Source organism: Garra rufa, chromosome 9 (genome assembly GCF_049309525.1).
Source record: "Garra rufa chromosome 9, GarRuf1.0, whole genome shotgun sequence".
Lineage (NCBI taxonomy): Eukaryota > Metazoa > Chordata > Actinopteri > Cypriniformes > Cyprinidae > Garra > Garra rufa.
This window is the reverse complement of record NC_133369.1, coordinates 39,658,041-39,685,525: the sequence shown is the minus strand read 5'-3', so window position 1 is coordinate 39,685,525 and position 27,485 is coordinate 39,658,041. Positions and strand designations below refer to the sequence as shown.

The window sequence follows — 27,485 nt, the reverse complement described above, 5'->3', positions numbered from 1 at the left end:
ATAGAACTGTTTTAGACCCTACTCTGAAGTAGGAGCTAATTTAATTCCCCCAAACAAAGTTCTTAGAACCAAATTGATTCCTAGTTCCTGTGGTGTTTAAACAGCAAAAAGCAAGTACTTTTGCCAAGAGTTGTAGAAACTACAAAAAGGTTCCTCCGGTGTAAAAGCCCCTATAGATGCCAATAAAGAACCTTTATTTTTTAAGAGTGTATATAGGAACGCATGAAGAACGTTTTAATATTCTAATAAACCTTTTTCCACTCTAAAGAACCTATTGTGGAATTGGAGCTTCTATGGGTGGTAAAGCTTCTGCATGGAACCATAAGGCGCTTTGGCCCTGTTTAATTCTAAGAACTAGCCAGCATGTTGGTTCCTGGAGAACCAAATTCTCCCTCTGGCCGTTTCCTGGTTGCATTCACACCAGCAGCAGAAACTCTGAAGCGGCCAACAGCAACATCTCTATGGAAAAGAAATGGAAAGGTTCCATGGATGTTAAAAGTTCTTCATGAAGCCATAGATGCCAATAAAGAACCTTATTTCTAAAGTGTATATTGGAATGTAAAGAATGTTTAAATTATCTAATGAACCTTTTTCCACTATAAAGAATCTTTTGTGGAATGGAAATGTTCTGTTCCATGAAGAACTTTTAACATCCATCCCTTTCCATTTCACAAAAGATAGATGCCAATAAGGAACCTTTATTTTTAAGAATGTATACTGAACGTATGAAGAACGTCTTAATAATCTAAAGAACCTTTTTCCACTCTAAAAAAATCTTGTGTGGAATAAAAAGTTTCCATGGATGGTAAAGGTTCTTCATGAAACCACAAGGGGCTTTTGCACTGGTGGAGAACTATTGGCAGACGTTCCAGCTTTTTTGTCGTGTTTCCAAAAAAAAAAAAAAAAAGCAAATATAACAGCATTTATTTACCTTTAGTTGCCTTTAGCGTTGTGTTCTTTTCTCAGCCTTGATAATATGTAACATTGCAAGTTGTCATAGAAGATTTAATCAGTTTTCGTGCTCTTTTAATCGTGCAAATTGTGCGTTTACATACCATCTCCTTTATCACAAAAACCTATGACACTCAACAAAAACAGCTTTGAACACGGCGTCCTCTATTCTCCAGGTTGATGACGTTTGTAAATGCTGCAAATAAAGACAACACTGTTGGCCACTTCAGAGTTCCTAGAAAAATGTCCAGAGGGGAAAACTGGTTATCTAGGAACCACCATGCTGGCTATTTCCTAAAACCGAGTTCCTAGAACTATGCAGTGAGAAAGCCCCTATACGCTCTTAAAAATAAAGATGCTTCACAATGCCATAGAAGAACCTTTTATGTCTAGAACCTGTAACATCTGAAGAACCTTTGTGGCAAAGGAAGGTTCCTCAGAATATAAAATGGTAAGAAAGAGATGATTCTTTAAGGAACATTTGACTGATTGGTTCTTTGTGGAACCAAAAATGGTTCTTCTATGGCATCGCTGTAACAAACCTTTTAAAGCACCTTTATTTTTAAGAATGTAGATGCCAATAAAGAACCTTTTTTTTAAAGATTGTATATTAGAACACATGAAGAATGTTTTAATATTCTAACCAACCTTTTTCCGACTCCAAGGGACCTTTTGTGGAATGGAAGGGTTCTATCGATGGTAAAGGTTTTTCATGAAACAATAGATGCCAATAGAGAACCTTTATTTTTTTTTAAGTATATATTGGAACATGTAAAGAACGTCTTAATAATATAAAGAACCTTTTTGTTTTTCATTATAAACAACCTTTTGAGGAATGGAAAGGTTCCATGGATCTTGAAGGTTCTTCAAAGAATCATAGATGCCAATAAAGAACTTTCATTTTTAATGAACCTTTATCATGATGTGTAAAATCACATAAATGAATAAAAACTGTTAAGGTACCAGATTGGTAAATGTGACCATCAATACTCATCTTTCTGTTATTCAGCACATGAACCGCTTTCAGCCTGATCACCAACAGAACACTGTCTATAGGCAGCGCTGGTAAATTGGGGTGCGGGGATGGTCTAATTGCGGAAAACTCTGGCTAGCTGATTGTGATTTCAGTGTGACCACAAAGTGTTAAATTACAGGCATCCTCAACCCAAAGCAATGGACCTTTTGATGCTGGTTGCTTGGCAACAACTAATTTAAGCTGGCTTTGTGTGATATGGTACTTTTTTTATTTGGCTGGAAAAAAAGAAAATTGCACATCCGCATCCCTGGGGAGAACTCACAGGGGATTTGGGTAGCCGGAGGGGTTAGAAATTAGCCAGTCTTTAGATATTAGGAGTGTAAAAAAAAAAAGGAATTTGGAGGCCAAGATAGAACAAACTATCTTTAAAAGGCTCTGTAAAAATAGGAAGTTTAATTGTAAAGCACTGAATGTTAGAACCTAGATTGCAAACTGCTTAAAAACAACTTGAGTACCTTTGACTTGCTAATATAATTGAGGAGATACTGAGATAATGGTTGATGAATGACTTCATTCATGTCTGAGTGCCAAGCGCTCATTTAGACAGTCAAGGCAAACACTGACGCATTTTTGGTTTGGTTTTTCACAATATCCAAACACAAGAAACTGCCTACGAAGCTAGAACTCTTAGGTTATTGCTTCTATATGGTTAAACGAGAGAGAGTTTGTAAAATGACAGCAGATGAAACCTCGTAAAGAAAGGGAAGAGAGCCGTTTCTCCCATGCAGCAAAGCTGTGAAGACTGTCATTAAGAGCAGTGCCCTATTGAAATCTAAATTCACTGGAATCATTAGCGGCTTGGACCTCCTTCTTCCTCTCTTGTCATTCATTGGGCAGGAAACCAGATGACTGCTGGGAAATAAACAGCACATCAGTGACTCGGCATTAATGTAAGACAGATAAGAGACTTTCAAGCGTCTTAGAACTATATAATTAGCCATTGCTTTCTTAGCATTTGAATAGGCACTTAAACTTTGAAAGCTCTCATTGTCTTCAGTTACTGCCCTATACTCTTAGCATCAGTTAAGCCTTCCATTCAAGAGGAAATCAAAGGTCCCAACATTAAAATTAAGGACAAGAAGCCTTGCTTTTGTAAATCAAAGACATTTGGCTCTTTTTTGTTTTGTTTTTGCATCCGTTTATTGTTATTTTAATGGATTACTTTCAAAGGTGTCAAAGTGAAGATAACGGAGATGCTGTCTCGCTGACTGGCGGCGCACTACGTGTTGCCAAATGACAGGAAGACCTGGGTACATAGTGTGTGAGAACAATTTCTGGGGAAATAAAATATCACAGGAGAAAATTAAAAAAAGAGTTTTATTTTATATAATTATTTTTATTCATTTTATTTGAGTTTTTCAATTGGAAAATTATTTTATACCAAGTAAATTAATTCTGTGAGCCTTTAAAGTGTGCTCAATAATAAAATTGATTCAAATAATTACACATAAATAAAAAATGTGCCAAGTTCACACTCTTTCTAATCATGTTGGTTTCATATAGTTTTGAAAAACGTTTATACCAAGTTTCAATTTTCAATTTGACTCTAAAAAAGTAATGTGGTGTAACCATCAAGTAAACAGCAATTTAAAAAAAGTAATCATTATTTTTTGAGTTTTAAAATAACCTAAAACATCATAGCTTGACATAATTTCCTGATGCATTTTCTTCAGCTTGTTGATTTATTATTCAATGAAACAGTAATAATAAAAGATGCCAAACTACGTAATTTTGAAAAGTTTCAATTTATTGACTAAAAAGTCATGTGGTGTAACCATCAAGTAAAAAGTAATATTATATTTTCTCTGTTTTTTTTTTTTATAAATACTGTTAATTATTATTTCATAAATATTATTGCACTTTTTAAGGCAATGATACCACACGACTTTTATTTTAATCTGAACATCATAACTTGACATCATTTTTTGATTCATTTTTTTCTGCTTGTTGGTTGCGCCACATGACTCTGATTTGAATTTATATTCGATTTATATTCTAAAATATTCAATATTAAAATTTTTCACACATTTTTAGTCAATGAAAATTATTAGTCAATGAAACATTACATTTTTTTCTACTTGTTGGTTGCACCACATGTCTCTGATTGAAACAGATATTCAAAAAATATTCAAAATAAACAATTTTTTCAAATATGATTTATTATTCAATGAAACAGTAATAATAAAAGATGCCAAACTACGTAATTTTGAAAAGTTTCAATTTATTGACTAAAAAAGTCATGTGGTGTAACCATCAAGTAAAAAGTAATATTATATTTTCTCTGGATTTTTTTTTTAAATAAATACTGTTAATTATTAATTCATAAATAGTATTGCACTTTTTAAGGCAATGATACCACATGACTTTTATTTTAACCTGAACATCATAACCTTTTTTTTTACTTGTTGGTTTAAAAATTAACAAAAAATTTCAAATGAAACAGTAATAATAAAAGATTATGCCAAACTACTTAATAAGGTTTTCTTTTCTTCATTATGATATCAGCACAATTGTATCTAGTGGTCGACCGATATGTGTTTTTCAGGGGTAATGCTGAAACGATTATTACAGATCAAGTAGACCGATAACCAATATTTTGAACATATATACTGTATATGTCTGGCATAAAAATGAAAATGTATGTCAAAATTAAAAATAACAAGGGCTCTGACAAAAAATAAATAAATAAATGTTTTTAACTTATTTTAACAGCAAATCGGTTTTGAAAATGTTCGATACCGATAACCATAAAAATGTTTAATATCGCTGCCCATAATTGGCCAGGGAGATAGTTGGTCGATCCCTAATTGTATCACACTGGCATTTCGGACTTAACCCCCAAATCAAATCAAATATGAACATCATAACTTGACATCATTTCCTGATTAATTTTTTTCTGCTTGTTGGTCATGCCACCTGACTCTGATTTGAATTATTATTCAAACAATATTCAATATTGACAACATTTTTCAAAAAATATTAGTCAATTAAACATAAAAAAAAAATTCTGCTTGTTAGTTACACCACATGACTCTGATTTGAATAAATATTCAAACAATATTCAGAATTAACAAATATTTAATATTCAATGAAACATTAATAATAAAAAACAAAAGTAAAAAGTATATTATATTTTCTCTACTCCTTGAATACGTTAATCATTATTTTTGTTGTTACGTTTTAAAAGTTTTCTCTGATTTAAACTAATCTGATTTGAACTATTCAAAAAATATTTAAAAAACACTACATTTGTCAAAGATTATTTTTCAATGAGGTAATAATAATAATAATAATAACAGTAATAATAAAAGATTATGGTTTTCTTTTCTCATGATTCTTACAGATCGAGTAGACCGATAACCAATATTTTGAACCGATATACTGTATATGTCTGGCATAAAAATGAAAATTAATGTCAAAATTAAAAATAACAAGGGCTCTGACAAAAAAAAAAAAAGAATTTCATAAAAAAAAATGTTAATTTTAAATGTAAAAAAAAAAAAAATGTAAAAATTAAATTTTAACTTATTTTATCGGCAAATCGGTTTTGAAAATGTCCGGTACCGATAATCATACAAATGCTTAATATCGCTGCCAATAATTGGCCAGGGTGATAATTGGTCAATGCCTAATTGTATCACCCTGGACTTAACCAAATAAGATAAAATAACATAAATTAATATTATATTAAATATAATTAAGTATTCAAGTCATGAGTGTATGCATTGCAGGGTTTTTTATTACTTGAAGTAGATTTTGGATTATAGATGCTTGACCATAATGGCCCATAGTACATCACATCTAACACATGTGATCAGGTGGTCAGTGCTGATGAGATACAACATTGAGCAAACACAGCAACAGAGTCCCTTCACTGCCATTCCTACAGCGAGAGGTGCTGGCAGTACCATCTGCGTGCCCCGCTACCCCGCTCCGCAACTACCGGCACCCACACGGCACTAATGATAGAGGACAACTTGTCATTGTGTCCCGAATATGACTCCCGTCGCTATTTATCACGACCTCCCGCAGCCCTGCTGTCGTCAAGACCAGACACGGCTGAGAGCTGCATTTCCCGGGCCGTGGTTTTGGCGGACTCAGTGAAGGACTGGATTATTAGGGCCTAATGATGGGGTCAGCTACAGGACAAAATCTGCTTAGGAAAGCTGGTGCTCCTGTCTCAGACCTGCTGCTGATGGCAGAACTAATCATGTATGAAAAGCCACCATGGTGTGGTGGCATCAGTGTGATCCTGTATGGCTTTAGGGACCCACAGGACACGGGAACACAAGGCAGTGTTGGAAAGCGGATGTCGAAATGTGAATGAGACTGAAGCTTGTTACTAACCCCATTACTCTGTTTAGAAAAATTGATGTTTAGGGTGTTAAAACTCATATTAGGTTAAAAATCTTGGTATATAGAGAATAGGTACATATAGGGAAGGACCTAGTAAGCAGGAAAGGGTGCAATAGTTGGACAAACTAAAGTTAATAGGTGGTAAAGATACGTACGAGTAGTATTTATTAAGATATTAGCCTAATATTTCACCTACCTGACTGGAAATGATAAGAACAAACATGAATGGTGTTAAGATTCTTTCAGTTTGGCCAACCACAAACGCCTTTTATTTCTCAGATAGTTTTTTACTCTTTTTTCCTAGATCTGCTATAATTTTTGGGGCGGGTCTATAGTACTCCAAATCTTTTTTCCCGGTCTGACCTGTTAGTACAGCCCAAAACATGTCAGTAATTGACCATTTTCAGCCAGTTCAGTGGCGTAACAATTTTTTAATAACTGCTGTAACCAGTGAAAACCCCCCAAAAATACACTAAAAAGTTATATTCTAAAAAGCTCTATACATACTTATCTCAGAGCATTTTAGTGCCATGTAAAAAAAAATTTACGAGAGTAAAGTCATAATATTTAGAGAATAAAGTCTAAATTACGAGAATAAAGTCGAAATATTACAAGAATAAAGTCAAAATAATTTGAGAATAAAGTCTAAATTACGAGAATAAAATGTAAATATTACGAGAATAAAGTTGAAATATTTCGAGAATAAAGTCAAAATTACGAGAATAAAGTCTAAATGTTTAAAGAATAAAGTACTTTTTTTAGAATAAAGTTGTTTTATTCTTGTAGTATTTCGACTTTATTCTCGAAATATTTCAACTTTATTCTCAGAAAATTTTGACTATTCTCAAAACATTTTTTTTTACTTTATTCTTGTAATTTTGACTTTATTCTCGAAATATTTCGACTTTATTCTCAAAACATTTTTACTTTATTCTTGTAATTTTGGCTTTATTCTCATAATATTTCGACTTCATTCTCATAATTTTGACTTTACTCTCGTAATATTTCGACTTTATTCTCATAATTTTGACTTTATTCTTAAAATATTTTGACTTTATTCTCAAAATATTTTGACTTTATTCTTAAAATATTTTGACCTTATTCTCATAGTATTTGACTTTATTCTCATAATTTTGACTTTATTCACTAAACATTTTGACTTTATTCCCGTAATTATGGCTTTATTCTCAAAATATTTAGACTTCATTCTCGTAATATTTCGACTTTATTCTCAAAGTATTCCGAGTTTATTCTCGTTATTTTAACTTTTTATTCTCAAAATATTTAGACTTTATTCTCATAATTTTGACTTTATTCTCAAAACATTTGAATTTATTCTCGTAATTTTGACTATTCTCAAAATATTTCGACTTTATTCTTGAAATATTTAGACCTTATTTTCGTAGTATTTCAACTTTATTCTTGTAATTTTGATTTTATTCTCCAAATATTTCAACTTTATTCTCATAATTTTGACTTTATTCTCAAAATATTTTGACTTTATTCTGGAAATATTTCAGCCTTATTCTCATAGTATTTTGACTTTATTCTTGTAATTATAGACTCGATTCTCATAATTTTGACTTTATTCTTCACAAAAACAAAGTTGAAATACTATGAAAATAAGAAATATTTTGACTTTATTCTCTAAATATTTCGACCTTATTTTCATAGTATTTCAAGTTTATTCTCGGAATTTTAACTTTATTCTTTAAATATTTCGACATTATTCTCGTAGTATTTTGTCTTTATTCTCGTAATTTCAACTTTTTTCTCTAAATATTTAAATGTTTTTTTTATTTTTTAACGTGGAACTACAATGCCGTCTTACATGACAAAAGCTAAAAAAAAATCTTAAAAAAAGTTAACACCATGTAAGTTTAGAGCATGACTAAACAATGAATTTTTATTTTCATTTTTGGGTTAACCTTTCATTTAAGATTGCACATTTTTAAATACCAGCCATAGGCAAATATCTCTGTAACAAGGTGCTGAAACACAAAGTGATAAAACGTGTTGAACACTTCACTCGGCATTTGATTTGCAGTGTTGCTTAATGACGTGACACTCGACAATCTGATTTCATCAGCACTTAAGGTCCCACTGAGCATGAGATTACAGCACATTGACAAACATGCAGGGAGGATGCCGCGAGTGACCGGGGGGCTTCAAATTAAATTACATGCACATTTCAAACTCTCAATGGGAGGCCATCGGGAATTAGAGCATGTGATGGATGACATCGCCTCCCAAAATCTGACGAAAGACACTGGCTGTAGCTCCTCCAGCTTTTGGTGTTAATGAAATGCTTAAATGAACCATTTTGCTTTGTTTTACTTTGTGTTTTGTCAAGGTATCACAGGAATTTTCTCAGGTAGTACGCTAATAATTTCCCATTGCTCTAGAAACACCTTCACAATCCACAGATCTCATTCAGTGGAGTTAAATTAATGACTTTGAAGTGCGATGCTGACATACATTACAAACAATTGATTCAAGTTCCAATTACCCTGAGCCGCGAGAAGCTTTCTTTGACCCATTTAAAAACACACTATCAAAGCAACCTTTCATAAGCTCTTTGGGTAATCACTGTATAATGGCTTGAGAACTTACCTAATGGCACACATTTTCGCTCTTTCTCTCTCTCTTTCTCTCACACACATTGAGTGTTGTTTTAGACAATAGAAAACGTAGCTATTCCAAGGCATTCAAGACTACAGTGTTAAAGAGTAAATAACAAGCGATGCGTCTAATTTGATTTGATTTTTCACCAGCTACTTTCAAAACACTGTAGCTTTTCAAGTATGCCACAATGGAGGCCTACTTTAATCAAATATGTTTTCAATAATTCTCAGTTCGGTTTACTTTAATAATGTTTATTGGCAAGACAGTTAGAGAACGGTTTTGGCAAAGCATATCTATTGCTATATATAGTAGTGCAGTCAAATCATTTAGCTTTGGATGGTGCTTTAAACATCAAGATTCATTCAGTTTATTTAAATGAACAAGGGAATCCCTTTATACTAACATATTTGTGTGTCACATTACATAATCTTTTCTATGTAGCACAATAAATGCTTAGATCAATTCTTTATCACTGTCTTTGACTTTTTTTTTATTTAGTGTAAAATGTACGTGTTCAAGTTGTCATCCTAAATAAAATAATATAATTTTCATTTTTGTTTATTTATTTTTACAGAAAAATACTTCTAAAATGTCTTTTTAACAATTTAAAAAACAATTTTTTATTTAGTGAATTTTCATCTAAATAAATAATTTAGATTTACTGCAAATATGTTATAGAGTCATAGAATGATCAAAATATACATTTTAGACTCTTTAGGAATAAGGATATGGGCCAAGAATGATACCAGATTTTGCGACCGGCAGTAGCAGGTTCAAAAGCCATTGTGTGATTCTTTGGCAGTTTGGCTAATTAGCATTAGCATTGCATCACAATGGAAGGACAAACTTTTGTTGTCAGCACTGAATGCTTTTCCCTATTGATCTTTTAAGTGTTTCATGTGATATCAGCAATATTATTCTTGAAAGTATGTATGAATAGTATGGAAGCCCGTTTTTGCCACTGAATACAAACTGTAAAAAGTAAACTTGACTTTTGACATGCAAACTTTCACAATTTTTACTTTTTTCTCACAATTGTTAGTTTACAACTCGTAATTCTGACTTTTTTTCTCAGAATTGAGATATACACTTGGAATTCTGAGAAATGAAGTCAAAATTGCCTGATATAAACTCATAATTCTGACTTTATAACATGCAATTGTGAAAAAAGTCAGAATTGGGAGATATAAACTGGCAATTCTGAGAACATATCAGTCGCTTTTTTTCAAAATTGGACTTTATAGCTTTTTTCCCTCAAAATTTGACTTTATACCTTGCATTTGCGAGTATGTCACAGCTCTGAGAAAAAAAGTCAGAATTAAGAGTTTATATCTCGCAATTCTGATTTTATAACACGCAATTGCGAGTCAGAATTGTGAGATATAAACTGCCAATTCTGAGAACATATCAGTCTTTTTTCCCTCAAAATTTGACTTTATAGCTTGCATTTGCGAGTTTATCTCACAATTCTGACTTTATAACACGCAATTGTGAAAAAAGTCAGAATTGGGAGATATAAACTGGCAATTCTGAGAACATATCAGTCTTTTTTCCTTCAAAATTGGACTTTATAGCTTGCATTTGCGAGTTTATATCTCACCATTCTGAGAATAAAGTCTGAATTAAGAGTTTATATCTCGCAATTCTGACTTTATAACATGCAATTGTGTTATAAAGTCACATTTCTGAGAAAAAAAGTCAGAATTAAGAGTTTATATCTTTCAATTCTGACTTTATAACACGCAATTCTATAAAAAGTCAGAATTGTGAGATATAAACTAGCAATTCTGAAAACATATCAGTCGCTTTTTTTCAAAATTGGGAGATATAAACTGGCAATTCTGAGAACATATCAGTCTTTTTACCCTCAAAATTGGACTTTATAGCTTGCATTTGCGAGTTTATATCTCACCATTCTGAGAATAAAGTCTGAATTAAGAGTTTATATCTCGCAATTCTGACTTTATAACACGCAATTGTGAAAAAAGTCAGAATTGTGTGATATAAACTCACAATTATGAGAACATTTCAGTCTTTTTACCCTCAAAATTGGACTTTATAGCTTGCATTTGCGAGTTTATGATGCTGACTTTATAACACATATTTGTGAAAAAAGTCAGAATTGTGAGATATAAACTGGCAATTCTGAGAACATTTCAGTCTTTTTTCCTTCAAAATTGGACTTTATAGCTTGCATTTCCTAGTTTATACCTCACAATTCTGAGAAAAAATCTGATTTAAGAGTTTGTATCTCGCAATTCTGACTTTATAACAGAATTGTTAAAAAAGTCAGAATTGTGAGATATAAACTCACAATTATGAGAACATTTCAGTCTTTTTTTTTAGAATTGGGAGATATAAACTGGCAATTCTGAGAACATTTCAGTCTTTTTACCCTCAAAATTGGACTTTATAGCTTGCATTTGCGAGTTTATGATGCTGACTTTATAACACGCAATTGTGAAAAAAGTCAGAATTGGGAGATATAAACTGGCAATTCTGAGAACATATCAGTCTTTTTTCCTTCAAAATTGGACTTTATAGCTTGCATTTGCGAGTTTATACCTCACAATTCTGAGAAAAAAAATCTGATTTAAGAGTTTGTATCTCGCAATTCTGACTTTATAACACAGAATTGTTAAAAAAGTCAGAATTGTGAGATATAAACTCACAATTATGAGAACATTTCAGTCTTTTTTTTAGAATTGGGAGATATAAACTGGCAATTCTGAGAACATATCAGTCTTTTTTCCCTCAAAATTGGACTTTATAGCTTGCATTTGCGAGTTTATATTTCACAATTCTGAGAAAAAAGTCTGAATTAAGAGTTTATATTGTATATAAACTCACAATTATGAGAACATTTCAGTCTTTTTACCCTCAAAATTGGACTTTATCGCTTGCATTTGTGAGTTTATGATGCTGACTTTATAACACATAATTGTGAAAAAAGTCAGAATTGTGAGATATAAACTGGCAATTCTGAGAACATATCAGTCTTTTTTCCTTCAAAACTGGACTTTATAGCTTGCATTTCCTAGTTTATACCTCACAATTCTGAGAAAAAAAATCTGATTTAAGAGTTTGTATCTCGCAATTCTGACTTTATAACACGCAATTGTGAAAAAAGTCAGAATTGTGAGATATAAACTGGCAATTCTGAGAACATTTCAGTCTTTTCACCCTCAGAATTGGACTTTATAGTTTGCATTTGCGAGTTTATGATGCTGACTTTATAACACATAATTGTGAAAAAAGTCAGAATTGTGAGATATAAACTGGCAATTCTGAGAACATATCAGTCTTTTTTCCTTCAAAATTGGACTTTATAGCTTGCATTTCCTAGTTTATACCTCACAATTCTGAGAAAAAATCTGATTTAAGAGTTTGTATCTCGCAATTCTGACTTTATAACACGCAATTGTGAAAAAAGTCAGAATTGTGAGATATAAACTGGCAATTCTGAGAACATTTCAGTCTTTTTACCCTCAAAATTGGACTTTATAGCTTGCATTTGCGCGTTTATGATGCTGACTTTATAACACATAATTGTGAAAAAAGTCAGAATTGGGAGATATAAACTGGCAATTCTGAGAACATATCAGTCTTTTTTCCTTCAAAATTGGACTTTATAGCTTGCATTTCCTAGTTTATACCTCACAATTCTGAGAAAAAAATCTGATTTAAGAGTTTGTATCTCGCAATTCTGACTTTATAACACAGAATTGTGAAAAAAGTCAGAATTGTGAGATATAAACTCACAATTATGAGAACATTTCAGTCTTTTTACCCTCAAAATTGGACTTTATAGCTTGCATTTGCGAGTTTATATCTCACAATTCTGAGAAAAAAGTCTGAATTAAGAGTTTATATTGTATATAAACTCACAATTATGAGAACATTTCAGTCTTTTTTTTTTTAGAATTGGGAGATATAAACTGGCAATTCTGAGAACATTTCAATCTTTTTACCCTCAAAATTGGACTTTATAGCTTGCATTTGCGAGTTTATGATGCTGACTTTATAACACGTAATTGTGAAAAAAGTCAGAATTGGGAGATATAAACTGGCAATTCTGAGAACATATCAGTCTTTTTTCCTTCAAAATTGGACCTTATAGCTTGCATTTCCTAGTTTATACCTCACAATTCTGAGAAAAAAGTCTGAATTAAGAGTTTATATTGTATATAAACTCACAATTATGAGAACATATCAGTCTTTTTACCCTGGACTTTATAGCTTGCATTTGCGAGTTTATATCTCATAATTCTGAGAAAAAAGTCTGAATTAAGAGTTTATATTGTATGTAAACTCACAATTATGAGAACATTTCAGTCTTTTTACCCTCAAAATTGGAATTTATCGCTTGCATTTGTGAGTTTATGATGCTGACTTTATAACCCGCAATTGCGAGTTAAGTCAGAATTGTGAGATATAAACTCACAATTCTGACTTTTTTCTCAGAATTGTGATATATAAACTTGCAAATGCAAGCTATAAAGTCCAATTTCTCACAATTGTGAGTTTGTTTTATATAAAAAAAATCTTTTTTATTCAGTGGTAAAAACAGGCTTCCATAGAACAGTCTGAAGTAGAGCTTGTGACATAATGTTTACATCAAATGACACCTATAACTAAAAATATCTATAAAGTATCAAAGAGCTCACTTTAAAACTCTTATCTCTGTCATTCACTAAACATCTCAAACTCCATCCCAGCCATGTTAAACTGCCACCTGATACAGTTCGAAATCTGGGAAGGTCCAGTCAGCCTCTGGCCACACTGGTCACACAGCAGCTGCCCGGGACTAGGGCAATTTGCCCATTTTAGCTCCCCGCGAGTTTGTGCCTGTCAGTGGGTTAGTTTTGTTCCCCAGGCCAATTAGCGAGCCCTACCTTAGCCTGCAGCTAAAAGGCTACTAATGGGAGGATGTAGAGCACTGGGGGAATTCACCTGAGAGGTGTGGAGAGATCCCCACAGAGCTTTAATTTGAGAGGAAAGGGGAGGTGGGGATATAGTGGATGGGGGGGATGGAAGACTTTAGAAGTTCTTGCACTGGGCTTCATTGTTACTGCTGGTCGTTTGATCTTAAAATAATTTACTTAATAATCTCACAGCGGGAGCAATAGGTGCTGCTCGATTAGGCTGCCAGGTCTGCGAGAGAGCATTTAAAGGGGAGCAGGGGACAAGTACACAGGGAACAGGGGGATTAAACAGTTTGGGTTGGTTCCTATGGGAACAAAAATCCCAGCATCATGGTTTTTAGAGATTTCAGTGTTTCAGGCCCAAAATACATTCCCTAAGTGCAAATTTAAGAGTAACATCAGGGGTACAAAGGAAGACCTTTTTCAATTGAAAAACCACAATTAATTTTGTGATTCCAGCAGATTCAAGATTCTGACTCTGTATGTTGTTCAGAAAAAAAAACAGTAGTTACTGAGAGGAAAAAATAAATATATTATTTATTTATATGTTTCCCCTTTTTAAGCCTTTAGGGGTTGTAAAGGAAGAATCATTTAATTTTTCAGTTGAGAAAAATACTGGCTACAATGTTTCCTTAAATATTTCTCTGTAAATATGACAACGCTGTTTGCAACTTTTTTAAATAACAGAAATTGGGAGATATATCGATATATCAATTTTTTTTGAAACCACAGTTAATTTTGTGATTCCAGCAGATTTAAGATTCTGACTCTGTATGTTATTCAGTAAAAACAGCAGTTACTAAGAGAAAAAAAAAAAATTTGTTTTTATGTTTCTCCTTTTTTACATTTTAATAAGTTTTTTTATTTTTAATATAAATAATTTGAAGTCACCCTGTGGCCCCTTGGAAGTTTGCTGAGGCCCCCCAGTGGGCCCCGACCCCCTTGTTAAGAAAATGTTTAGCTCATTTTTTATTATATTTTTATATTATTATTATTATATTAACATATATACTATAGTAAAATGCTTTGGTATATTATATTAAACTTATAATTTAGTCTATTTTATTTTTAAACAAATATTAGTTTGTTTAATGCATAATTCAATATTTTATATTTAATTATAACAAACAATATAACATATAATCATAATATAACCACAAAAAGTGTTGTTTTCCTCACCCACTGTGGTGCTTTGTTTATAAAGATATTTTTATATTATTACATTATATATTATATTATTATGTATAACTACAATAAAATATCAGTACTATGGTGCTGTTTACACACACACACACACACACACACACACATATATATATATATATATTATAATAACAATATAATAAATAATTGATAAATATATTTAGATACTTTTTATCCAAATATAACAAATTAATGAAAAAAAACCTTTTCCTTACCCAAACTGACCCAATGAAATATCAGTACTATAGTGCTTCAGTAATAGTCTGCGGCTTCTGTCCTGCAAACAGAGGGTAATCGCGGTAATGATGGGGCCCTATAAGCAAACTCCTGCCCCATCATTTACTTCAACCCAAATCTTAACCACAGGCCTCTTTTCATGATCAGTTTTTATGAAACTAGATGAACTGCAATTATATTTAATGGGAAAAGTTCAAAACTCAATTTAATTTCATAGAGGAAATTGAATGAAATGCAGGTTATTGATTTGACTCATGCTCACAGTGTCTTGTGGTTTTATTTTCGTGTCAGCTGTATATGGCAATGCGTTTGAAAAAACAATTGTCTTGTTTCTTTAGGTTAGCTTAACCGTTACAAATATGTCGAAATGCACATTTTTGAGTATTCAGATGCTCAGCCTCATCCAAATGGGAGATTGTAATTGTTACAAACAATATAAGGCAGCACAATTACATACATATCCACGATGAATATGCATAACAAAGACCAGCTGTGTGTATTGCATTGGAATACAGAAAAATGCAAATGCGTCTCAATTCAGTGGCTCCAAAAGGGAGAGAAGACCCGTAAAGAGACGGTGACCTTAGGCAGTTTGGTCACCAAGGCCAACTAGGAAAAAAAAGTCCAAGGTTGCTGAGGTCATTAGCCTAGAAAGGCTGCTTCCCATAATTGGCATAAATGCCTTCAATCAAGTGCACAGAGTAGAGAGCTGACCTCTGTCCCTTATGATAGGCACAGGATGGGGGGCTGGAGCAGTAATGCGCCCATTACAAGCTAGTGAAGTCCAGGTGAATTGGTGTTGCCATTTATTGCACACCCCCTGGTATACAGACAGAAATAGAGGGAAAAAGAGGGAGGATTGAGGGGAGGGAAAGGGGAAGACAAACTCTGATATCACTGTTACTAAATCAGAGCGAGGAGCTGTGAATGCAAATCACACTGTTTGGATCACATCATGACAGTGTGGTGAAAACATTGATTTGGGAGGCTTTCACTTGTGTGAAACGTAAAACTCGAAACTATGCAAAAACAGCAGGTGGCAGATCTATATCTATATCATCTACTGTATATCTATCACTATAGCTATCTTTAAACTATCAGGAAAAAAAAAACAATCCTATTTGATATTTGACATTATTAAAGGATAACTATTGCCAAAATGCAACCTGGGCTATACTGTAAACGAGACAAACTTATATCTAAAAGCATAATTACAACAAACGAGCCGTTTTTGAGATTGACCGTGATTTCGCTTTGTGGTCAATGGCCGGTGAATGGGAGTACTAGGGGCATTACTTTGAGCGCATCAAAATCGATATTTTTACAACACTAAGAAGGCTTGACACACCATGAAACTTAAGTATCGCCTGGGTCTCTACACATGAACTTTCCAACGATATATAGTTTGTCATAATTAGATTAGAATTTATTCGTAAAATGGTAAAGTAAACAGAGGGGATGGTGACAGTTAAGGGCTTAAATTTCACCAAGCTGATTACTTACTAAAAACTCCCACAGATCATGTTTTCATCCCATTTTAAGTTTTGACATAAGAAAGTGGTTATGTCTAAATGTGTGAGTTGTTTACTTACTTTTTAAATGTATTCTTCCCATTAACGCCATTATATTGTTCAGTCATACTGAATGCTAATGCAGATCACACACAAAAAGAGGCGGAATTTCTCGCATGTACCTAACAAGGACAAACAAAACAACAGTCATATCCAATCATATCGCGATGGAGGCATTGCTTCCTCTTACATTGCTTTCCTCTTCCTCAAACTCATGGCATGTTTTTAGGAGTCTGTTAAAAAATAAAGTGATTTATACACTTTTTAATGTTATATTTTGTAATATTCACGTTGTTCTCAATATTTAGATTTTTTTTTTTTTTGCACCCTCAGATTCCTGATTGTCCAATAGTTGTATTTCGGCCAAATATTGTCCTATGATGTATGAAACCATACATCAATGGAAACTTATTTATTCAGCTTTCAGATGATGTATAACTCTCAATTAAAAAAGAGCCTTTTGACTGGTTTTGTGGTCCAGGTTCACATATAATATTTTTATTAGACTATTAGAGAAATAATGCACTCCTAAAGCTTTAACGTGGCCATGAAGTTGGAGCCTATTAATGAAATGGCCTTTCTCTGTTCTCAAAAAAATAATAACTACATTTGATCTTCAATGACTAAACGCAAGCCAAACAACTTATTTGCGCTTATTTTTTTGGTTTTCACTGGTTATGAAATATTTTTCTTTACTAGGGTGGTAATATTATATAACAGGAAAGGGTAGCCAAAAATGTGAATCATGTAATGATAATAGGTAGCAATCTTTTCTCACAAATGCAAATTTATATATCCTAGTTCAGACTTTATAACTTTATAACTGATATAAACATTGAGATTCTGAGCCGAGGGGGAAAATTGTCTTTAAAAGTGAGAATGACAAGTTGATTTTTCTTATCGGAATTGTGAGAATAAAGTTAGAATTTTAAAATACAAACTCAAATTTACCTTTTTTATTCTTTTATTCAATAGCTTCCATAGACTGCTACTGAAATGTCATTTTATGCCACCAGATAGGCTCCACCCACAAAAAAACCTAATCACTGTTTGCAAACACCAAACTGGTCTATATTGGCTTCATAGATTCACCATGTACTGTAATTTATACATAAAAAATTGTGGCTGTTGGGTAATTGGTCAAATGAATAGGTCTATTAGAATAGGTCTATTAGTTTTATTATTCTGTAGATTTTTTTGTTAAGAAGTAATACATGTGTCTTTGTGATTAAGGTGTTCATCTTACTTTTAATACATGTCTATTATATGTATATAACACATATGTACGAATTCAAATAATTAACTCTATATTCAGATATAGATAAAAATTTATGCATCTATGAGAAAACATTCTACTTATTGTCTGCCTGTGGCAATACAAACATAAAGTGCTGCTTTTTTAGGTTGGGGAGGAGATCTACAGATTAGTTTATGTTAAGATAAGATTTATGTATTTTCATGTAGGGACAAAACTTCTTTAGAATGTAGTCATAGACGCCAAAGTGTTTCATTCACAAGCCTGCTGGCAAATCTTACACAACTACGTGGCTACGGCTATAAAACACAATGACATCTTCACTCCACAATCCACAGGCAGAACTTTAAGATGCTGCTGGCAAAGTCTGGCTTTGCGCTCACAAAAGATGTGCACTTGAGTCTTTAGTTCCCTTGTAAAGTGGACACCATTGCGGGAAGTGCATACTGAAGAGGAAAGCAAACAGTCAACAGCATTAAATTACCATTGAGATGAACTCATAAATGTGGAAGACTAAGGCTTGGTTTGTCAAAAAAAAACAACAAAAAAAAACTTGTTGAGCATTTGATGATTGAGATTGGAAACCTGTTATTGTACTAAAGAATTTAAGAGTAAAAATGAAACAGCTTATCATAACAATGATTCACGCATCTGAAAAACATGTCCAAGCCAGAAGGGTTATCTAAGTACATGTTTTTCATTCAGCAAACACATAAGCAATTTAGAGTAGGCTTTCCTTTAGAAACACTCTTTATAAAACAGGAAAATAATTTGAGACTTTAACGTCGGTTAGATAGCAGAGTCTACTTTGCGGTCTTGGATGCATTTTTTAAACATTTATTGACCCATCCTCTTTGGGCAGTAAAGCCAGAGTGCAGAATGTGTGTCGGGATCACAGGGTGTGCATATTAAAACTTTTATACTGGCCTCAGAAGCACCTGTGATCTCTCTGTACTAAGTGCCGGGCTGCAAGGTCATAAATCACGCGCTGTGAGGGGAATATCTCATCGGCTGCCAGCGTTGGGCCGCCTGTGCTGGGATTAAGGAATCAAAAGGCCACGTATAGACTAATGCCACACAGGCCCCTGAGAAATCTGAGACAAAACGGTTCAACGCCATAGACCCTGCACCCCACACTCCGTCATCCCAAAGGGGGACGCTGCCAGTAGGGTCTATAGGGCATCTGCATACATAAAAAAAAAAGACAAGTTAGGAATAAATAAATAAATAAATGTGACATTTGTGGTGTTCAGAAATAGCTATCCTGCTAATAATAGCTTAAAAATGTCTCATTTCGCCATATCTTGAATTTAACAAAATAAATAAATAATAATAATTTGATCACACAGAAACTGAGATGCATAATTTCATCAAACAGATCATGAGAAATTTACAAGCAATTATTTGTAGGATCATCATTTTTTGATAGGGAACACAAGTATGAATAGGGAAAAGTGTATATATATATATATATATATATATATATATATATATATATCTCACATTATTACAGTTTATTCGCTATAGTTTAGAAAATGGTAATAAAATATAACAAGCGCTCAGAAACTGTCAAAACAAATTCACCTTGATAATGTCTGATAACTTTGATAGAAAGGTATGCAATAGATTATAATTAACCTTAGTATAATTACTGTTAGTATAACAATATTTACACAACTATCAATACTTTGTTGACCAATTACCACGCAGTGCTCAGTTTTGTTCAGTATGTGCTGTAAAAAGGTCACATTAAATTTAACTTAAGCAAAACATGGTCAGGTCAAAGTGTCTGATTAATTTTTGGTCCCAAAGTTTTACTTGCTTTTTGGTATAATATCTCACTGCTTACTTTATTTTGCTATCCTCACTTATATAAATTATCTATAGTGTCCGGCACCCATTAGTAAAAAAAAAGATCAAACATATCTAGTGTCAAATTAAATCTTGGTTTGACTGTATATATTTTTCCCTTAATTTTAATTTGATAAATGCACGCACTCTATATGTATCTATGCTTAGTGTGTAGTAGGAATAATAATAATAATAATATATAGTACAAATTAAATTAATATTCATAAAATTCATATATATATAAGTAACATTTCATCATTTGGTTAAAAACAATCCTGTTAGATGTCAGAATAAGTTGAAAGGTTAAATACTACTTCACATTACATGTGTAATAATACACTTGGTTTATGAGGAACGGTATCCTGTTTTAATCTTCTTTAAGGTCAATAGGGTAGCACCAGTCTTTTAGAGGGTTTATTAAAAAGGATAAAGCTTCTCAGGACACACATGCGGCCAATGTTTTCCCTGTGGGAATGCTCAAAATCCTTGTCTTTACACATACGTAGAAATACAAATATTTGTCCTGTGGAGTTAATAAAGACATTAAGGTTTATTCTAGCATGTGCAATTTTAACAGCATACTTCTGCATTGTATATACTGCTAAAAAAATTGTGTACATTGTGTCGGTTAAGTGTTCCCTTTATTTTTTGAGCAGTATATATATATATATATATATATATATATATATATATATATATATATATATATATATATATATATTGTTTACTGACATTCTGAAATACTAGGAATTACTTTCCAGTCTCATTCCTGAAATGATCGTAGCCTACAGTATATTATTCTAAACGGTTTCCTCAGTAAAGGAAGGAATACGTTGGAACTCGCCGTCCAAAGAAATGAAAAAAGGCGTTTATTACCTTCCAAGTGGAGCGCTTCAGTCTGTCATATCTTAAGTGAGGAACACTTAAAACAAGTAAAGCAAGATAAGCGGCGGTTGTTGAATGGTTACTTCCTCTCGACCCCTGGGAGGACGTATCCATCAACAGATGCCCTCGGGTGGAGGATAACAAATTTGTTCCTTTATGAAGCTTGCATAACACCGCAGGGGCACTCATAGGAAGGCCGCATGTGGCCGGATATCGCATTCTGTTCAGTTCAAACGACATTCCCATGGTTTCCAGCAAGAGTGTTAACGCCACGAGCGAGTGACTTCGATTGGAAGTATGTGACGTGCTTCGGCACGAATTAAGTTTCAGACCACTTGCTACAAACTCTTGACTGTGTCTCAAATCATTGGCAATTGCTCAATAGTTCACTGCATACGAAATATTACGTTATATAGGCCTAGCTATGGCAGTGAGTTAGCAAAAAATACTGAGGGCGTAATATACGTATATATAATTTAGTATAGCCTTGTTTTAAAATTATTTGTTAGCACTGTACAACTATTATTGATTTATTAGTTTATATTCATTTATTTAATAATATATAAGAAAAGAAAACAAGGCTTGTGTTTATGCAATAATTTTGAAACTAGCTGCGATAAGTGCCGGATATTGACTTTCTATATTGACTCTTCACGCTTAAATACGTACCTTAGATTTAGTAAACTATCAATTATGTTGGAAACTGTTCCCAAAAGGAGGCAGAAGTTTAAGGACCCTACAGTGCTCATCAAGCAGTGTGATCAGGCACAACACGTCTGGTTTGTCGGCAGCAGCCAGCGCTCATTAGTGTGTTTCAATGGCGCAGGCCCCTAGAGGGCATTATTGGTGCACTCACGTGAAAGTCAGCAGAGACCTTCTGAAGAATTCATGTTAACACACCTCACAGTTACACAACTTGTGAACTCTAAAGCTGTGCAACAGCGGAAGCGTGTGAGTGAGACATACAGTAATTATGTTCAAGTATTTAACAGTAAATGTGCATCTAATCCTTTTTATGTCTAATGATTTTGTTTATTTCTTGAATAAATCAGTTGGAATTTATCGGAATGTTGCAATTCAGATTCTAAAAAAACCTCACAATAAAACTGCGTTCTTAAACTGTTTGTGCAGTACAATCCTTATCTTAATGTATTGGATTAAATAAGGAAAACAAACTTTAAAGATGTAAATCATATTAGTTCATTGTCTTTCACAATAGTAATGAACTTGATATGTATTCACTGCTTTAGTGATATGAAATACAGCAGATGTTGGCATTTTTGCCATGTCATTAAGCTCTCACTATTTAAGAAATGTTACAGATATCTAATCATTTTTGATGTGTGATAATATTTTAGGCAAAACCCTCACAAACCTTACTTAGTGTTAGCAGTTAATTTTGTGACTTTATATTTGGCACTTTTGTCTCTCATGCCAATCTGTTAAATATATTAAAAAGTTTTGGATCAGTAAGACTTGTCATGTTTTTAAAAAAAGTCTCTTATGCTCATCAAGGCTGCATTTATTTGATCAAAAAAAAACAACAACAAAAAAAACAGTAATATTACGAAATGCTATTACAATGCAAATAATGGTTTCTACTTTAAAATATTATTTATTCCTGTGATGCAAAGTTGAATTTTTTTATCATCCATTACTCCAGTCTTAAGTGTCACATGACCCTTCAAAAATCATTCTAATAATATGCTGATTTATTATTAGAATTATCTTGACAACATTTTTTGCTGCCAATTTTTTTTTTGGAAACTGTGGTACTTTTTTCAGGATAATAATTTATTCAAAATAGAAATCTTTTCTAAAAATATAAGTCTTTTCTATCAGTTTTTTTTTTTATCAATTTAACACATCCTTGTTGAATAAAAGTGTTAATTTCTTTCAAAAAAGGAAAGGATAAAAATGTACTGACCGCAGACTTTTCAACGGGAGTGTATATTGTTAGAAAAGATTTCTATTTTCAATAAATACTGTTCTTTTTTTTTTTTTCTTTTTTTTAACTTTTTATCCATCCTAGAATCCTTAAAAAAAGTTTTAAAAAATGCTAAGCAGCACAACTGCTAATGATAACTGATAATAAATCGGCATATGAGAAATTGGATTTTAATGTATATTAAAAAAGAAAAACAAGTGGGGTTTTTTCAGACTAGTAAAAATAAAACATCCAAAAAACACTGTTAAGTGTTTCTTTCATTGCACTTTATCTATTTGTGTCAATAGATTTCAAAAACAGTCCATATATTTTTTAAGGCTGTTTTCTCTAAATGAGTATTTTTTCCTAAACTGAGCCACAAATCTCCACCTCAGTAGCACTTACACCAAACTTTACATTTTTATTACTGTCTCCTGAAGGTTTTTACAAAGGGATTTGTTCATATATAATTTGCTTGGTTTTATACAACATTTTATTCCCCAGAAAATTGTAAAAAAAAAAATAATAATAATAATAATAATAGTGTTTCCTGTCTGTTCTAAGTTTATTCGGAATTATGTTGTGACGAAATGAGATACCCAAAATTCCTTCTGTATAAACTTTTGACTCTAATATGTCAAAAAATTAAACAAGTTTTTGAAATTGACTTCATCCATTGTTTGGACTAGAAATGTATGTAAATAAGCGCATATTTCATTAAATAATTCCTCATTTGCATATTTAAATCTAACATTTTAGAAAAGTTGTAATACAAAAATGTTTGCAATTATCAATGTAATCAATTAAAATGGTAAGTAAGGTCATAATTATTAGGGTTTTTTTTCCCTATTCACCCGCAGTGTCTCGCAGAGGTGTAAAAAGTACTCAAGTAAAAGTACAGATACTCAGTGAAACTTTGACTCAATTAAAAATACAAGTATCTGTCCGAAAACATACTTTAGTAAAAGTTAAAAAGTACAACCTTAAATTGTACTCAAGTATTAAAAAAGTAGAAATACGTTTTTTTCAGTCAGACATACAGAAGTATGGTTAAATGGAGAGAAAGATGCAAAATGCACAGGTCAAACACGTAAATCTAGTGCCACAACAACAAGTAAAATGCAGCACAGCGGAACACCAAAAACAAAAAACAAGGAAAAAGAGGGATTAAAAGGAAACTCCATCCTGTCCACCCTTAAGCCATCCCATATGACTTTCATTTATCAGATGAACACAAACTAACAGTAAAAAAAAACAAAACAAAAAAAACATCTCGCCTCATTTAACACAAGTATATGGGATATCTAAAAATGACACTTCAAAAACTATACACAAGTGAATATGACAGTAACTCATGCAACCCCTGTTAATGAATCAGGGACTTCTTAAGTGAAATGATAGGCGTATGTAAGAAGAATACAAATACCAATATTTTAAACTTGACTGTCGCGTTCACTTTATGTGGTTTCTGAAGTGGGCCTGTCCCAGAAAGTCAGAAACATCAGGGATGACAGAGGTTTAGTAAATAATGAGAGAATTGTAATTTTTTTGGGGTGAACTATACCTTTAAAGAGCAAGATGTGATGCAGAGGCATTAAAGAAATTCTAGACAGAATACAAGAATGGGTTGAATTAATGAGAAGAGTCAGAGAATTAATACATACAAAATTATTGTTTTGAAAGGCCACTTTTTTGTGTTGTCTATTCAACGTCACTGTCTGAAAGGATAATTAATCTTTTAATTGTTTATTTGGGGCATTTAGAGTTTTTGTTCTTAGCAAATATTGATAAATAATTATTTGTGACTAATTAGATCTATCTCTTCCATTTACCATATTTAATGTGAATACGATCAAATAAAAATGTAATTTTCAAGATGAAATTGTAAGGAGTAAAAGTACTGTTTTTTCTTCAGAAATGTACTCAAGTAAAAGTACAAGTAGTCAGTTTAAATTGTACTTGAGTAAAGTACAAATCCCCAAAAATAATACTTAAGTACAGTAATCAAGTAAAATTACTCAAGTATATTACATGTCTGGTGTCTCGCCTTAATAGAATTGGGAGCAAATGGCACACATTCGGTGGAATAGCCCATAAATTATCCGGATGTGGAATGGTTGGAGGCTGAGTACATTCTTAATAATGTAACAGATTTTTAAAGAACTTTTTAGAATAATTCTAGAATTAGCTGCGAGTTTGGTCTTCTTCTAAATCAAACTGACTATATTAGCTTTAATGCTGATGCTGACAAGTGGAACAAACATTTAGGTTTAAATGCCTGACTTGTGGTCAGGGTGGAGAGGTACATGTAGCGTGTTGGATGGTAACCAAAGCAACCGGACGCTGCACCGCCCCTTTTTGCACTTTCTCTGAATGAAATCTCTTCACCACACCGTAACTTGAAAGCTCGATATGTAAACACGTGACACTGATTCCGTTCCACCTGCTTCAGAAAATACGCGACGACTTTTTAGTTTTGGATTGTTACGAACATGTCTGAAGCTGAAGAAACAGCGTTTTCCGAAGACCCCAGAGTACAGTATTTAGGCGAGATACTCTGCCGGATGCTCAAACTCAAAACTGATGCGTGGGAAAAATTTGTCAACGTTGAAAAAAATAAAATAGTTTTCACGACGTTTTTCGAAAAGCGTATTAGAGTGTTATTTTTAAGCGTGACAGCGTCCAATGCACTATTCGTTTCTACAGAGGTAAGTGAACAAAAAGGCCTTGTGTTTACATTTTCAGATTTAGTTCAGTCAGTGCATGCAAAATCATAGACCACAGGTGTGTTCCTTTAATATTAGGCTAAACAGCAACAATTATCCGTTGTTTTATGTGTACACTTTTTTTTTTTTTTTTTTTTTTTTTTTTACAGGTTTGCCGTCTCTCTATAGACAAGGAAGTTTACATTCTCAAAAAAGGAAATGCCCCCATCCTGCCAGAAAACTGTAGGAGTTCTTTACTCTTTGGGGTGCTGTCACCCTCCTTTCTGCCACAGCTGTCAGACACCATGGAGAAGGTAATGAACACTTGTAAACTCCAATATCCTCAACTGTTTGATTTGCTGTCAAAGAAGTAAATAAATACAGAATGAAACAGAATATTAGCAGTAACGCCCACCATCAAATTATGTTGTTTTCCCCCCCCTTTCTTTTCTTTTTTGAACAGAAGTGAATAGTAGTAGATGTATAAATTCAAGTGTTACATATTTCTGTGATGCATGCAGTCGTCATGCTGTAAAATGCCATTCAAATTTGTCAATATTTTGCATCAAGGTCTGTCTGCCACTTCTGTCAAACAAGAAGAATCACCAAACGTGGCCGAATATAATATCACAGGATGTGAGGCAACACATAGAGAATTTGCAAAGCAAGGTCACTGTGGTGAAGGGACAGTATTATGGCTAGAGGTCGACCGATATTGGTTTTTACCGATACCGATAGCTAGGTTGGACCACGCTGGCCGATACCGATTAATTAACCGATAGTTTTTGAAAATGGATATTGAAGGGCAACTAAAATAGTGCTCTACTATTTAAAAAAAAAAAATTACTAAACCATACTTTGTAAATGAATAAAAATATTAATATTAATTATAAATTGATCATTAAAGTTATTTCATAGTTCATTAATGTTAACAAAATGAACTTCGAAATTTAACAATATATCAGTAAATGTTGAAATTAACACACTCTAACACGGAACAACACTTCTATTCTACAGCTTTCATCAATCTTAGTTGATGTTACAAATGGGCTCATTGTAAAGGGGTGGGAATCTTTACATTTTAACAATTTTTTTATTATATAAGCAGGCTGCTTTTTAAAATAATTACTTATTTAAAATTAGTGTTCTTTAAGTGTCGGCAAGTTTACAGAAATTGTTGTTTTTTTTCTTTTTCGTTTGATTATTACTGATGAGATCAGACAGTGGCAGCTTTAACAGGCTGTATTCAAACGAATGCACAGATCTATTTCGATGTATCAAATGCTTTGTCCTGCTCTGAAAACATAATTGACTGTGTGTACATCAGTTTCGAATAAAAGTATTTAAAAAAATCCAAGTGCATTTAACTGCATCTGCAATCAAGCTTTTTAGGAGGAACAAACACAAAGAGTAATTGAAAGTCTGTCAGTGAATCTAATAGTACTGCATTACAAACGGCAGAAATGAAGGCACATGTAAAGTCAAAAACTGCGATTGATAGCTCACACGGTCAAACAATACACACTTAGCTCACTGTGGAAATTCTGTGCAATGAAGCCAGCCGCGTTTCTGGCGCGCGCGCGTGCCATATGCGGGAAAAACACACGCTCATTGAAGAGAGGATTGAGGTGCGTCGGAGAATCTATTTTTCACCCACCCTTTAATGAAACCGAACAAAAGTGCAGCGCTGTGTTGCGCGGACAACTTGCAGGTATCACACACACACAGGACGCGTTGTATAGTTCAAGCATAAATCTAAAACAGTTTATTTAATCACCAAACGGGCAAATGTTTACTTCAAGAATGATCAAAAAAGCGGCAAAGGTTAGTTTAAACATGAAACGGAAAGAGAAAGTGCGATCTATATTGCAGCCATTTCAGAAACAATTTCTTTTCTGTTTTACATTTATGTTTAAATATTATTTGTTTTTGTTTTGTTTCAGTTTAATATGTTAATT

General features: G+C 32.9%; 2 protein-coding genes across 2 annotated transcripts in view; one reads left to right on the top strand and one right to left on the bottom strand.

Moving 5' to 3' along the window:
• Positions 1 to 27,485, bottom strand: part of LOC141342353 (dynein axonemal heavy chain 11-like) — a 260,969-nt gene that overhangs the window by 45,776 nt on the left and 187,708 nt on the right. The window lies entirely within an intron of this gene.
• The window catches only part of LOC141342412 (dynein axonemal heavy chain 11-like), a 98,677-nt gene continuing 96,506 nt past the window's right edge, over positions 25,315 to 27,485 (top strand). The window contains exons 1-3 of the mRNA XM_073846857.1: positions 25,315 to 25,530; positions 25,698 to 25,841; positions 26,098 to 26,218. Of these exons, the coding sequence (XP_073702958.1) occupies positions 25,315 to 25,530; positions 25,698 to 25,841; positions 26,098 to 26,218 (481 nt within the window). The remainder of the gene's footprint in view (positions 25,531 to 25,697; positions 25,842 to 26,097; positions 26,219 to 27,485) is intronic.